Source organism: Dreissena polymorpha, chromosome 4, assembly GCF_020536995.1.
Source record: "Dreissena polymorpha isolate Duluth1 chromosome 4, UMN_Dpol_1.0, whole genome shotgun sequence".
NCBI lineage: Eukaryota > Metazoa > Mollusca > Bivalvia > Myida > Dreissenidae > Dreissena > Dreissena polymorpha.
The window spans coordinates 55,010,041-55,024,945 of record NC_068358.1 but is presented as its reverse complement, the minus strand read 5'-3'; the positions used below and the strand labels follow the sequence as shown (position 1 = coordinate 55,024,945).

At 32.7% G+C, this 14,905-nt stretch overlaps 1 protein-coding gene across 1 annotated transcript; it reads right to left on the bottom strand.

Annotated features, from left to right (window-relative positions):
• Window positions 1-31: 31 nt before the first annotated feature.
• Window positions 32-14,518, bottom strand: LOC127879376 (uncharacterized). Its single transcript, XM_052426156.1, has 10 exons — window positions 14,466-14,518; window positions 12,340-12,466; window positions 10,500-10,585; window positions 9,904-10,008; window positions 7,670-7,756; window positions 7,387-7,471; window positions 6,992-7,105; window positions 6,416-6,541; window positions 5,261-5,371; window positions 32-5,130 (listed from the first exon to the last, which is right to left on the bottom strand). Exons 3-10 carry the CDS (start codon window positions 10,568-10,570, stop codon window positions 4,840-4,842), a joined length of 990 nt encoding a protein of 329 aa, XP_052282116.1. The 5' UTR covers window positions 10,571-10,585; window positions 12,340-12,466; window positions 14,466-14,518; the 3' UTR covers window positions 32-4,839.
• Window positions 14,519-14,905: the final 387 nt, after the last annotated feature.

Below are 14,905 nucleotides of genomic sequence, written 5' to 3'. Positions count from 1 at the left end.
TACATTCACTGAATTAAAGAAAACATTCTAATACCATAATATCTTATATTTTCCCGTATACAACTAGCAAAATAATGTACAACAGAACTGACCGTCTCCTCTCTGTAAATACACCTTTTCCGCTGAAGCAATGCCTAACGTCACTCAATAACAAATTTGTTCATTTGTTAACATATGTGAAGTGCGCGGAATTATTCCATCTGCGTAAATGGGCAATTCGATAGTTCCAAAGAGTTGCATTAAAACTACAAAATGTTTTCACGATGTATCGTTAATTTAAAATTCCTATTTCATCATTTAACGCCTCTGATCCTAAAAATCCAATTCAAATATACTTAGAATGCGTTTGTTCGGCTCCCCAGATTCTGTGCAAAATGGCATGCTGAGCCTTTCGCAGAGGTGTATATGAGAGCAAGGGACGACAACTCTGCGTGGAGATTGAATCGGTTCATGTAGGGAACGACAACTCTGCGTGGAGATTGAATCGTTTCATGTAGGGCTGTACTCTCTAATAAAATATCATAGTTGACTCAAAGGCATGTTTTACACTTTAAACTATTATTCTGGTTTTATCTTTCGGAGATAATGGTAGGGTATAAATAGGTGTTCACGACCAAATCCATGAAATATGATAAACTTTGAGACTAAAGTAAAGCCTTGCACTGAAAAAAGGTTACATTCTACTAAGAAACGGCCGAAAAAAAGTTGCAAAAACAGTCGATTTTGATTCGTGTTAAGTTCTTTCTTGGATTGAACATGACCTATCTTTTTTATTGCATAAATCGATTTCGCTTAGAATGGTCTTTAAGAAAAAGTATGGTTATGGGGGTCTCTATGTGCAAAATGTTGTATTTATTTTCGCTCAAAGTTGTCGCTTTTACATTGAATTATAGAGGGATACTATTTAGTATATTATGACCTACAGACTTTAATAATTGCACGCACATCACAATCACAATCACAATCGAATTTTATAAAATATTCTGGAATGATATAAAAACACATATAATTAATTCACATAACTATTCATTTAACAACAAAAACTTAACTACGCTAATAAAACAAGGAATTATATCACTTATTCCAAAACCTGGAAAAACGTAGAATCCTTATCAAACTGGCGCCCGATTAGTTTACTAAACAATGATTATAAAATTGCAACTAAACGTATAGCAAACAGAATAAAAAAAATATTACCATCAATCATTTCAAAATCAAAATCTGGTTTCATAAAAGGACGTTACATTGGTGAAAACGTTCATCATATCCAAGAATGCATAAACTATTTCAACAATTCAAACAATCCTGTTCTAATATTCTTTGCAGACTTTGAAAAGACATTCGATTCGCTTGATCATTCATTTATGTTCTCTTGCTTAGAAAATATGAACTTTGGTGAAAGTCTCATTCAATGGGTCAAACTATTCTATACCGATATTAACAGTTTAATCATAAACAATGGCTTCTTTTCAAACAGTTTTAACATCGAACGAGGGGTTCGACAAGAATGTCCACTCTCATCATCGCTATTTATTTTTTGCATCGAGTATCTATCACATCACATCCAATCAAATAAACACATAAAAGGCATATCACTAGAACCTGATGAAGATATACAACAGTCCCTGTTTTCTGACGATGCAACTTATTTTTTAAACGACAATTACGATTCTTTCCATAACCTAATAGAGTCACTAACCCTTTACGGAATGACATAGTCTTAAACTTAACAAAAGTAAATGTACTGTGCTACGAGTAGGTAAATTAAAACAAAGTAATGTCATATATAAAAAAGAAATGAAATTTAATTGGACATCCGATGAAGCCACAACGTTAGGAATTACTTTCACAAATAATGAAAAGGATACAGTTCTCAAAAACATACTACCTAAATTACAGAATTTTAAAATTGCTTAAAATCATGGCATCACCGTAAACTTACACTAATCGGAAAAAAACACAGTATTAAAATCGTTTGCACTTCCTAAATTAATTTATGTATTAACAGTTCTCCCAAATCCACCAAATGATGTTATTAACGATATACAATCAGCAATATTTAATTTCATATGGGACGGTAAGCCTGATAAAATAAAACGAACTCAGTTAATTCAATCTGTAGAAATGGAGGTATCCAATTAACGAACATTTACTCATTATTGAATGCAATAAAATGCAGCTGGGTTAAAAGATACCTAGATAATACCAAAACGAGTAAATGGAAATCATTCTACCAGAAAATCCTAAATAAATATGGTGACTCCTTACTCTTTGAATGTAATATCAGCAATACTATCTTACATGAAATTGCAAACGAAAAAATATTTCTGTCTGATGTTCTATCAGCATGGAGTGATGTCAATCATAACCTAGAAACCCAAACCAGCAGCAAAACTATTTTATGGAACAATAAAGACATAACTTCAAACAATAAGACGTTTTTCTATAAAGATTGGTTTGAACGAAGCATTAAATATGTCGACCAATTATATGACTACAGAATTAAGGATTTCTACTCTTTTGATGATATATGCTACATATACGGAATACCTTCAAATAATTTTCTGAAGTACTACACACTAATCAAAAGCATACCCATACATATTAAATCTGAAATCAATACAAATAATACACCATGTACTCAAACAACATTCGTAGAAAACATACTTGGAAGAAAAAACAAAACAAATAAAATATTTTACACACTACAAATTAAAAATCCTACAGAAAACTCCAAAATCCAAAATAAATGGCAAGTCCTTTTCGGAGAACATGAACTTAATTGGAAACACATATTTACCATGTCATATAAAGCAACTATTGAAAGCACACTGAGAAATAAATACATCCATAGAATTATAGCTACAAATAAATATCTCTTTAAATGCAAATTATCTAACTCAAATCTGTGTGACTTCTGCGGTGAAAACATCGAAACTATAGAACATGTTTTTTGGGAGTGCAAACACATCCATCCTATTTGGAATCAATTAGTATCTTTTCTTGAACAACAGCAACTAAACGTTAAACTATCTTTCTTAAATGTAAGTTTCGGAATTTACTCATTGAAATCAATTGACTGTAATAATATTGTGAATTTTATTCTTATATTGATGAAATATTTTATCTTTAACATGGAGTACAAAAAACAAGTACCAAATTTTAATTGTTTTGTCCATAGTCTTAAACTTAAAATCCAGATTGAGAAAGAAACAGCCCTCAGTAATGACACATTACAAATCTTTGAAAAAAAATGGAATCGGATTGAATTCTCATAATGTTTGTCCACTTATATACATTTCACTCTAATGTTAGTTTATCTTTCTTAAATATTTTTGTTTATATTTTTTTCAATCTTATTATTATCAAATAATTTTAAGAATATGCAATACTAAAACAATTTTGGCACTTTCGATTTACATTCAAACAGAATTTGTTTGAACTAGTCACAGGTACGTTATTTAAGAATTAAAAAAACACAATTATATCTTCATTCAAAATATCATATGTGTCACTATGGTAAAGAAAGTAAAAGTAATATTAAAATGCATTAAATTAAAAAAATGAGTAAAACAAGTTTTTTTAGCAAATATGTTTTAAATAATATTTTTTTTTATCAAGTTGAAGTAAAATTCGAACAATCTTTTCGTACACAATGCAAAAATTGAATACCTGCTCGTTTCGCCTAAACAGCCGTATAAGTAGTTTATAAATGGTTTCCGAAAGGTTAGGTCCATAACCTTCAAATCTAAAGTATACCGTGTCGATTCCCATCAGGGCTTTTTTACGTCTTATAGAATAGCCGTGGACAGCCATTTCACAATTTTAACATGGATATGTCGCAAATTTAGCAAAACCATAATACTTGACAGAAAATGCCATTTTTAACAGTAAAAATCGGATTTTTTTGGTTTAAAACTGTCAAAAATGGACATTTCACAATTCAAAATTACAATTTGATTTAATATTTTACATAAGCGAGAAAAAATATTGACAGGGGTAAGGAATTTCTATGGTTTTAGATAGCGTTTACCAGTCAGAATATATTTGATCTCAATGTAAGGGGTTATTTGTTGTAAAAAAAAGTGTCAATACAATGAAAATATGATTATAATGCATTATTGAAAGACATTTTTATATGATGCAAGTATTAAACATGCTTTATAATACAAATTCTGAACCAACTTAATATCACAATTTTAACAAATTCGCGACTTGTTTTTTTTCACAATTTTCAGAAGTTTGCGACTCATTGTTTTAACCATGTGATGGGGCAAGGGCCGCTTCACAAAATCAGGAAAAAAGCCCTGCCCATTGGGGGTGTTTTCTCTTTTTGTTTAAATATATGTGTTGTTTCGATCTAAGCTCATTATTTTGCGATGTTTATAACTATACATTTAAGTCATTTAAAGAATACAATATGCTAGAACAACGCTTTATCCTTGTGCTAAGTTAAAAAAATACAAACATACATATAGGAATACACATCTACATGTAAAAGGAACCCAATAAAAATAGTAGTCATACAACTAAATCGAAGTGATCTGTGACTTTTCCAACGACACTATCATTATTGTTAAGCACACATTGATTGTAATTCTATTAATTGACAATGCAAACAATTGAGTTATATATACAGTCAAATTACGTATAACCTGTATAACCCTTATTATATATCAGTATTTCTACATGAAGTTCACATTTTAAGAAATTTCTTCTTTGAAGCCATTTTCGATGTAATATTCACTTTTAACTCAGACCAGACTAAAACAAGAAGACTTTTTATAAACAAAACAATAATTGTCATAATTGTCGAATTGAATACAGTTTATTAGAAAGTTACTTTCCTTGCACGATCCCGCGCGCCATAACAGGACCTTTTTTGTGCAAGAGAACAGCTGGCCAAATGCATTGGGCAACGATTTCACCTTGTCTTACATAGAATGAAAACAACTGCTTGTCATATTTGCTTTCAGGATCTGCCCATAACAGCTCCATTGGTGGTTGTTGGACCTTCATCATCCAAATAATCTGTACTGCCTGTTTAGCAAATGTGTCAAGAGATTCACGGATAGTTTCATTTTCTAGGAACCTCTTTTCAACAAATTCCATTGGGCGCTGTACAAATATCTACAATTAAACAACAAATAAGCACATTATTATGTTTAATTAACACTTTATTTTCTTTCCATTTAAACGATTAATGAAAACGAATTCGAATTTCAATTGCATATCGGTTCATATAGTTTATTTCACTTACATCTGCTATGTTCTTGCCTGAGACTGAAGCTAGTAATCTCAACAAGTCGTTGATGGGACCTTCAACTTTGTCCTTTACTGAAGACTCAATACCGACTGTGAGACGAGATGCCTAAGGAGATAGACGTACGTTTGATAATAGATATTCCGTCCTTATATTTTTGGTACTGCTGTTTTGCTCTTATCAGCTCTAAGACTGGCAAAATACATTAACGAAATCATGTACATCAATTGAAACAAAACATATTAGTATATCAAAGGGCTAAACTGTATTTTTTCATCATAGATCTACTTATAACAAAATATTATTGGTTTAAAACCTATACTTTCATTTGTCATTTACGTATGTGTATGTTTTATGCATAACAATCAAATGCAATGAGAATATAAGAAAAAAATGTCACCTAGAACAATAAAACGCTCAAAATCCTACAGGCTCGATTACACTTATTGCAAATCGCATATGAGCCCGGTTATATACTGCCAACTTCAAAAAATTGCTCATTCGTTTCCTATACATTACATTTTTCAAGTTTTGTGCCCTTTTAAAGATAAATATGTCCTCTTCAAATTATTGCATAAAACATATACTGGCTCGCAGTTTCCAAGAAGGCTAAATTTGCCAAAATACAAGACCCGTCGGAAACACAGTTTAGGAAATGAGATTCCGACAAAGGCATCTTACTTTAATAAAGGCACCTACAAGTTCATCTTTTACTGTATTCAATTGCACCATCTACCTTTATTACATTTTAAGTAATTGTACGACTAAAATGGTACTTATTTAATCGCAAAACTCCCCTTCCCCTAAAAGATCTCCCAAGTTATCATCATTCTGAGCTTCTGCACTCAACCGCTAGAGTCAGTCCGTATAAATTCGGACAAACGGAGAAATTCGGACAATACTTCTTCCCAAGCACACTAAATCTAGCCCCAGGCCTTCGGCGCCTACAGCGCGTTTGATTATGAGTTGCAGTTCTCCTCATTGATATCTACACACCCATGAAGTTCCATGTTGAAATGTTGTAACGTATCTGAGATATAGCCTTAAAATTAAGATTAATTTTTGAGAGACAAGTTGCTATGGCTTTCTGAATACCAGTTTTTATCAAGTTTACAATCAATTTAGGCGAAACGTTTCACATGCCATACTTACATGGAGATATTCTTCGCCATTTCCTCCTCTTAACCGTATATTTGGTTTACTAATATCGTTAATTGCGTAACCCCGAATACGATCCGTCACTTGGAGTAAGCTTTCGGTGCAGAAACTATCCGCTGTCTGTAAAGTGATATATTTTTCATTGGTCGTTGTTACTTCATTGAAAATTATACATGTATTAAAATTGTGCTACCTCTATTAAAATACAAACAATAAAAAATTTGTGAAGCTGATCACTACATAAACACCGAATATCTGCTGTGTAAAGCCTAAGTTAAAACAGACTCAAATGTAACTGACATTGGCTAATTATTTTCTGATAACGTTCGCGACGACAAAGATGTCATTTAAAAGACCTATGCCACCTTAAAAATAATTGGAGCGAAACGACCAAACAATTGGCGCTTTTCGATCCACATGAAAATTCGTACAGCAACAAAACAAAGTGTCGTTTCGGTTATCATTTGGGACACAATACCTGTAAAAAACCTGGAAGCAGAACGACGTGACAATATTTAAACGTTTTAAATGGACATATTAAGCTATACCGTATATATACATAACGTTTACCTTAATGATTTCACGAAGAATGTTTATAACATCGTCTTCTGTTCTTGCCTTCTTTTCGAAACTCGAAAAAGCATCTGTCCACTGATTATCGTAAAGCGAGCCGAATAATTCTACCTAAAAAGGAAACGCTCAATATTTGTCAAATTGTAATTACACATTCAAACATATTAAGTGTGCATTTATCGTTTTTTATCCGCAATATACAGAGATAATGGAAATCATTTCTGATTTTAATATGATACCTCTTGAATTGTTAATTTTACTAAACAGATTGTACTATGCTGTGCTAAAATTCGGTTTGTTTAAAAATGTTTTATGAGAACAGAGACAATGGCATTTTTTGTTCATAGGAATAGAGTTTCACATAAGAATAAATGAAAAAACATGATTTTTACCAATTTTGTAGGTCGATATGGATCACTCAAATCAGCAATAGCTGGATTGTTTCTTGTAATTTGTTGACTTGTTACGGAACTAAGCCTGCAGTAATAAAAACTTCGTCATACATGCCAGTAAGCACCTATATTACTAAATAATGTAAACATGTGGATAATTGTTATCAAAAAGGGGGTGAAATTTATGATTAACTACAACCTCTTGTTTTTTTAAACCAAAATCATATTTAATAACTTACATATTTTTGTCTGCTTAAGGTTAAAGAGCACATTTTATACACACCTTTTGGACAGTTCTTCGACTTCTTCTTGCAGCCTTTTCTTCTCATCGTTCACTTTAACCACCTGTCGTAGTTTTTCCTCTCCAGACCTATTGAAAACAGAAGTAACAAAATAAATATAGAAAACAAATCAGAAATGTGAAATGTGTGATTCAAATCAAATATTAACTTACGACAATTTAAGGGCTTATTCGAAAAATTAAATACCGATTAAGTTAAGGAGTATCATAAGAAAGACTTAAACATAACTTTTTACAACATTATTTACATCGTTACAAATTAACAAATTGAAAAACGTGATTAAGATGTAGCGATGTACTGGTATGAAACCCAGGTAATTCTCGCGTGTATCGGTACTATACACTGAGCACGTTAAAGAACCAATGTATCTATTCGCAAAGAGCTAGGATATCGCACCCGGATTCCTTGTATCCCAATACTGTCTCTTCTGATTGCTTTCTCTCCAGCAAAACCAAAGGACCCCATTGGAAATAAGTGCTTGCACTTTCATGAGTTATCCTTGATCGCAAGGTCAAAATAAATACACATACAAATTACTTTAAGAACATTTATAAGTTTTGTTGTAGGAAAATAAGATTTTCTTAAAATATATTTCAATAAAAAAGCATATCACGTAATAACATAAAATTTTTGACAGGATTTCAAACTACCAGAACGAGAACACACTGTGCAATAACGATCCAAAATTAAATAAAACAGTCAACATAATAGCCTCAGTTGAACCACATCCATTAAATACATCTGAATAATTACAACGCGTCATGTATTTGTACCATATTTTACCGTACTGGTGATTTGAAATCTTGTCTTTACAGCAAATGTATTACTTCACAAGCCTATTACGACTTTGTGTTTTCATAGCTTAAACATTTCAGCCAAGATTCACGAATTGTCCTTCAAACGGTATTGCAGACAATTAAGCGGACACGACATGGAGGCTCAATCTTTGACCTTAAAGTACAATATCGACTTTGAGCTACCATAAGTGACTTGTTCATTATGGACATTATATAAATATCCTGAACATTTGAGGCAAGTGTAATTATAATCCATCAAAAGGTATAGGATACATTGAGTAGGCAATAAATGGATGCTCAAAACTGTGACCATAAAGTATAACTTTGACCTTGAGTTGGCATGACTGGGTCGCGACTTGTGAAAATCGTCCGAATGTCCTTAATATTTAAGAAGGGTTATTGGAAATCCCTCACAGGGTATAGCAGATATGCAGCGGACAGGAACGTGTAACCGACTTATCGCACTGATTGGACTGTCGGAATGAGTGACGCATGGATGAATGAACGACGGACATACCTTAAATCTTCAACGAGCTTTGCGGTGGAGGATTAAAACTCTTATCCAGTACTGAAGCTTCTGCTTCGTATTGGTTTTTAAAGCATTCAGGTCAATGTCAGGCCATTATCGAGCTTAACGAGATATTACAAGGGCTGTTTGTAAAACATGCATGCCCCCCATATGGGCTGTCAGTTGTAGTGGCAGCCATTGTGTGAATACGTTTTGTGTCACTGTGACCTTGGCCTTTTACCAAGTGACCTGAAAATCAATAGGGGTAACCTGCCAGTCATGATCAATGTACCTATGAAGTTTCATGATCCTATGCCTAATTATTCTAGAGTTATCATCAGTAAACCATTTTACTGTTTCGAGTCACTGTGACCTTGACCTTTTACCTAGTGACCTGAATTTTAATAGAGGTCATCTGCCAGTAATGATCAATGTACCTATGAAGTTTCATGATCCTATGCGTAAGCGTTCCTGAGTTATCATCCTGAAATCATTTTACTGTTTCGAGTCACTGTGACCTTGACCTTTGAGCTAGTGACCTGAAAATCAATAGGGGTCATCTGCTTGTCATGATCAATGCAACTATGAAGTTTCATGATGCAAGGCCTAAGCATTCTTGAGTTACAATCCGAAAACCATTTTACTATTTCGAGTGTGTGTGACCTTGACCTTTGACCTTGTGACCTGAAAATCAATAGGGGTCATCTGCCAGACATGATAAATGTACCTATGAAGTTTCATGATCCTAGGCCTAAGCGTTCTTGAGTTATCATCCGGAAACCGTCTGGTGGACGGACCGACGGGACGACGGACGGACCGACGGACGGACCGACATGTGCAAAACAATATACCCCCTCTTCTTCGAAGGGGGGCATACAAACTTTAAAAAAACTTATCCAATTCGATGTACCTGTTTTCCATATGTGTTAGTTGCTGCTTTAGGTTTTGGTTTTCTTCGATAAGACGTTCGTTTTCTGTTTGCAGTTCTTGAAATGCCATCTGCGGCAGCCTTACTCTGTTCAAAAATTAGGTCACTCATTTAGGTCGACAATGCAATAAATTCACATATGCTCTTGAAACAAAACAAAGGTGTAGATTAATTTAATTGCGATCTGTGCGAAATGTACGTTTGTTTTACTAAAAAAAAATATTCAGGCGTCAGCGAGAAAACTTCCTTATTTAGTGTTTTTTTTTAATTATAAAGGTTAGAATCTGTTGTTTACACATGTTACATTTGTCATTTTTGTACAACTCGAACTGTGGTTTCTTTGTCAACTGATTGGTAAAATTGTTAACTCGTTTTGTTATTTCAAAGGAGTAATTGTTATATTTTTAAACTCTTTAAAAGTTTACAAAGTACATAATTCCATAGGTAACCATGACCAATAAGGAACTTGGTAAAACCAACCAACACATAAATTGTCAATTTCAAAAAAATAATAGTCTCGCGAATGTTATGGCTTGTAATCGTTGAGAAAGCAAAATAAAAAGACGCAATTTACAAACCTAGTTTGTGTCTGTTGGCCTGGCTGCGCTCGGTCTCTTTCTTGAGAAAGCGGGTCGCTTATTTTTGTCATATCATCTCGATGTTTCTTAAAGCAGACGTTTCAAACCAATATATTTGCAATTATAGAAACTGATTTTATTTTTGATAGCATATGGCAAAATAATATCAATTTCAATAAATATTAAACTGAACAAGTATTGTCTATAGAAACAAGCGATTGCCATGTTTCAGGCGTGTGACCCTTGGGCCTATACAATACCAGACAACTCTTACAACTTAACACTTAACATATTCATGATTAAAGCTAGGGTTACCTACAAAGTATTTTAGTTAAAACCAACTGTTAGGCTAGACAAAATATCAAACTAAGCTATGAGTTGATAATAATGTAATGCATACATTAATTTAAAAAAATGACCCAACTAAATATTTGGAACAGAAGAAAAATAAAATATATTTTTTTATGAATACTTCCAAACTAGGCGGGCATGTAGTCGCCTTTTGCCGGTCAGGATAATTCAAAATTTGATGTAATAGAACATAGGGCGTGAAAAACGAATATCCCCGATCATTTTACCAATCGTATTAGACGTAAATTCGTTCGTTTTGCGTCAGGCAGGAGTTTCGACTCCGCTCAAATTCTGCATAATTTTATAAGTAAGGATTCACATTTTGATGAAACGGTATATCCAGCATAACATACGTGTTTAAATGTACATATTTTGGTTCTTGTTTTTTATTTCCAAGTGGATATTTGCTAACGATGTTTTCTTTACCGCACTCATCTTCGAGAATAGATAAACATTGATTGTATTTATCAGATATTATTTGTTTTCGATAAGAAATAAAACATTAAACAGTACAAAACTACACTTCAAGTTTTTAGCTTTTAATCATAGCAATGACTATCATACAAGATGCTTATCATCCATCATTTCGTTGTAAAATTATTTTTCATTTCAGGGACATTAAATTATTGCATGATCATTCTTCAAACAACAACAATGACAGCATCAATAACCACAGCAACCAAAACAAAATTCGAAATCTTTCATACAACAGCCGATCTCCATGTTCCGAATAAGGTCGATATCATCCGATTACACCACACAAAAAGGCCTCTATCTGCCAGCAGTTGATATGTCGCGCGGGATTTATAATGTATGCACTATCTTAATCAGGTTTAAAAGAGGAATTCTATAATTTGGCATGTCCATGTTGAAAGGTCGTTATGTTCCGATGATTTCCCGATTTTTTTTTTCGCTGTTACAGGATCGTCAAATATGATGAAAGTTAAAACACGGCATGCTTACATGCAAGACAACTATATGTCAACTAATCGTTGCAATAATGTCAATGCCGTTGATTAAATATAGGATATGATCAAAATGATTTTTCGTTTGACAGAATGATCTCAGGAAATAATATTTCGGCTGAAATCGGAAAAAGAACAGGCAAATTGTTTACGGATAAATTTGCTTATATAAACTTTATATGTACTACCTCTACAAGATAGACATGCGCTTAGTTTCAAGTCGATTTGCTTCACTGATTTTTAAGGAAGGTTTTCTCCTTTTGTTACAAATCATAATTTTGCATTTCTTTTTAATATTTCTGGAACTGATCAACAAATGTGACATTTTGGACCGGGCCAATGTTTATATTGTCAGGTCGATCAGTCTGTTATTTGTTTAGGCAATAATTGTGCTGTTATTGTTAATTGGTCTATTTTCCTTTCTCATGCTTACACTAAACTCATTCATTAATAAAATGCACGCTCAGGGAGCATATGTTTCATTAACCTCGTTTGTAGCAGTGTAAATAACAAGTATTACTTACCTCCTTAACTGCGTTTAAATGATCTTGTGCATGTTTAATTTCAGATTTTAGGTTAGAAACTCTTCCAGTGGACAACTTCTCGAGAAATGCGTCAATAGCATCTAAGTGTTCTTTGATGTCATATTTCCTGATTGAATGAAAAACAATATATACCAACAATAATTTGACAAAACTTCAGTAAGTATGTAGATCTAGTATTTATAAATCAATATTGCATTGTTTCACCACTGGTACGTGCAATATATAAATACCTTTGGTCCCTAATTATTGAAATTATCGGTTTTAGTATTCTTCGTACGCTTATTGACACAGCGGCATGGCATGCATAGCGTAAATGGTAATATTTGAAATAATGTTGAAATGCGCTGATACGTTCTAAGCTACCGTAAAACACCTAGTAGACATTTCCAGCTTTTGCCGTGGTTCATACAAATCCGATGCAACCGTATTTTTAGGGATTGTGTCAACATTTTAAATAAAAGACGCTTCAATAGTATTCTGCTTTTGATCGAAGCTTAGTGAAAGAGTTATAACATATATTGCAGTAATATATATTTTAGTCGATTAACTACGTTGTTGTTAAGGCATTAGGCCTACAATGAAATTTCAATGGCATTCAAGTTTAAGTTATTTGATATAAGAATTATCATCTGCATCAAACGTGCAATATTGTATTATTTATTTATGTATTTAATCGCTGAATATTTTCTTACTCGATTTTGTACTGTTTTATGATACAAGTTCGTGTTAACTTCAAAAGCCAAATTGTTGCATGTCATACTGAATTAGTTATTAATTCAATCCTGGAACGTTTACAAATACATAAAATATGTATGAATTTCGTTAAATGTTCAGTTGTTAAACATATGTTTGCTATTAGTTTGGTATACTTTTTCCGATGCGGTTGAAATAATGAAATACAATTTAATAAGTTAGAGGCAGTTTGGTTTTAAGTCTAGCCCTTTTTCAAGAATGCCGTTCACGCGTTCACCTTAACAAGGTCACTGGTGTCAACATTAACCTTTTACCTCTAATCGAGAGTTTGACCTTTCAGATAAAGATATAGGTAAGCGCAACAAGCCAGTTCTGATCAGCTGTGAGAAGTGATTAAACAAGTAAGAGTTGAGCGACATAGTAATATTATTTTATGCACAAATGTGATATTTTACCTCTAATTCTGACATTGAACACATGTCCACTGTTAAATTGATTAATGCATACACACAGAGCATATATTTACTACGCAGTTAAACTTGCGCGAGTAAAATAAACGACGTTAAATATTAATTTATATATTATGTATTGTTAATTAAAAACTTAACATTAACTAACGACAACTTAACAGTACATTTAATTTGAGTGTGTGGTGCTTGTCCTATATCCATATTTTTACTGTTTATTTTCTTTCCTTATTTAAAAATTATACCTATTTATTCAGGTTACTGTATCAACAGGCATGGTATTGGGGTGCCACTTAAAATCTGCGGAGGGTCAAGGAAACCACATGTTCCATTGCACGTTCCGTCGTGTTATACGCATCACTAGCAAAGAAGCTGCGTGGATATATGGAGTTTAATTTATATAAAAAAAAGAATTCTAAGCTTTTTTGTTTTATTCAATCATGAACGAACACATTAGACGTCTGTATGACATGAAACTCGGTCGTATCAAGAAGCAAAGAATATTGAATGTATATAATTTTAGTTACACATTCATTTTCTTGCGCCGTGTAATGAGACAAACAGCGTGAGACAACCCCAAGTTTATATATTGTATATTATATTTAAAATTCAGCTTTGGATTCGGTAAAATATAATGTATAATAGATACAATAATTTATTTAAATCTAGAACTATTTCACACGGATATTCAGTTTGCATTTAAATATTTTTTTAAAGTGTGCACAATACTCGTTGCTTTTTATTTTGACCTCTTCATAACAACTGGGGATATCTAGATAAAACAGATCTTCGTCGTCAGCCCTGTCGAATACAAAAAGTCTACTAAGTTATACTAAACACAGTGGGTTTAACGCTTGCGCGATCTTAAAAAAAGTTTAACAATGTTTACGTTTTGTTGTTATAAAATAACTAAATCAATGTTTATACATCATATGAACAACTTACTTGAATTGCCGAACATCTTAAATTCATCTATATAGTTTCGCTTTCGATTTTAAAGGCTTTCCACTTGTTCTAAAAATACCGCAACTCATTATTGATCAATCCAGCAAGATACTAAGTATATTGACATAGCAAAAGCGCTCACAGTACTTAACTATTTTTATTTAAATCCTCATCGATATCGGATATTCATTAAACCACAAGAAATAAAACATGAAACTGATGATTTCTGATAATGCATTTTCAAAGCGGTAGTCGTTTTTTCCTGAAGTACACTCGTTAATACGGTACAATATGTATTAAGGGTACATATTGTTGTTTTTTCAGCCTATCTTTTATGAAACATTTATGACAGTATTTCAATATTAATACTTGTAAAATATCCTATTTTGAGTGATAAGAACTTATCAAATATATATATAATGGTATGTTTGTCATTAATC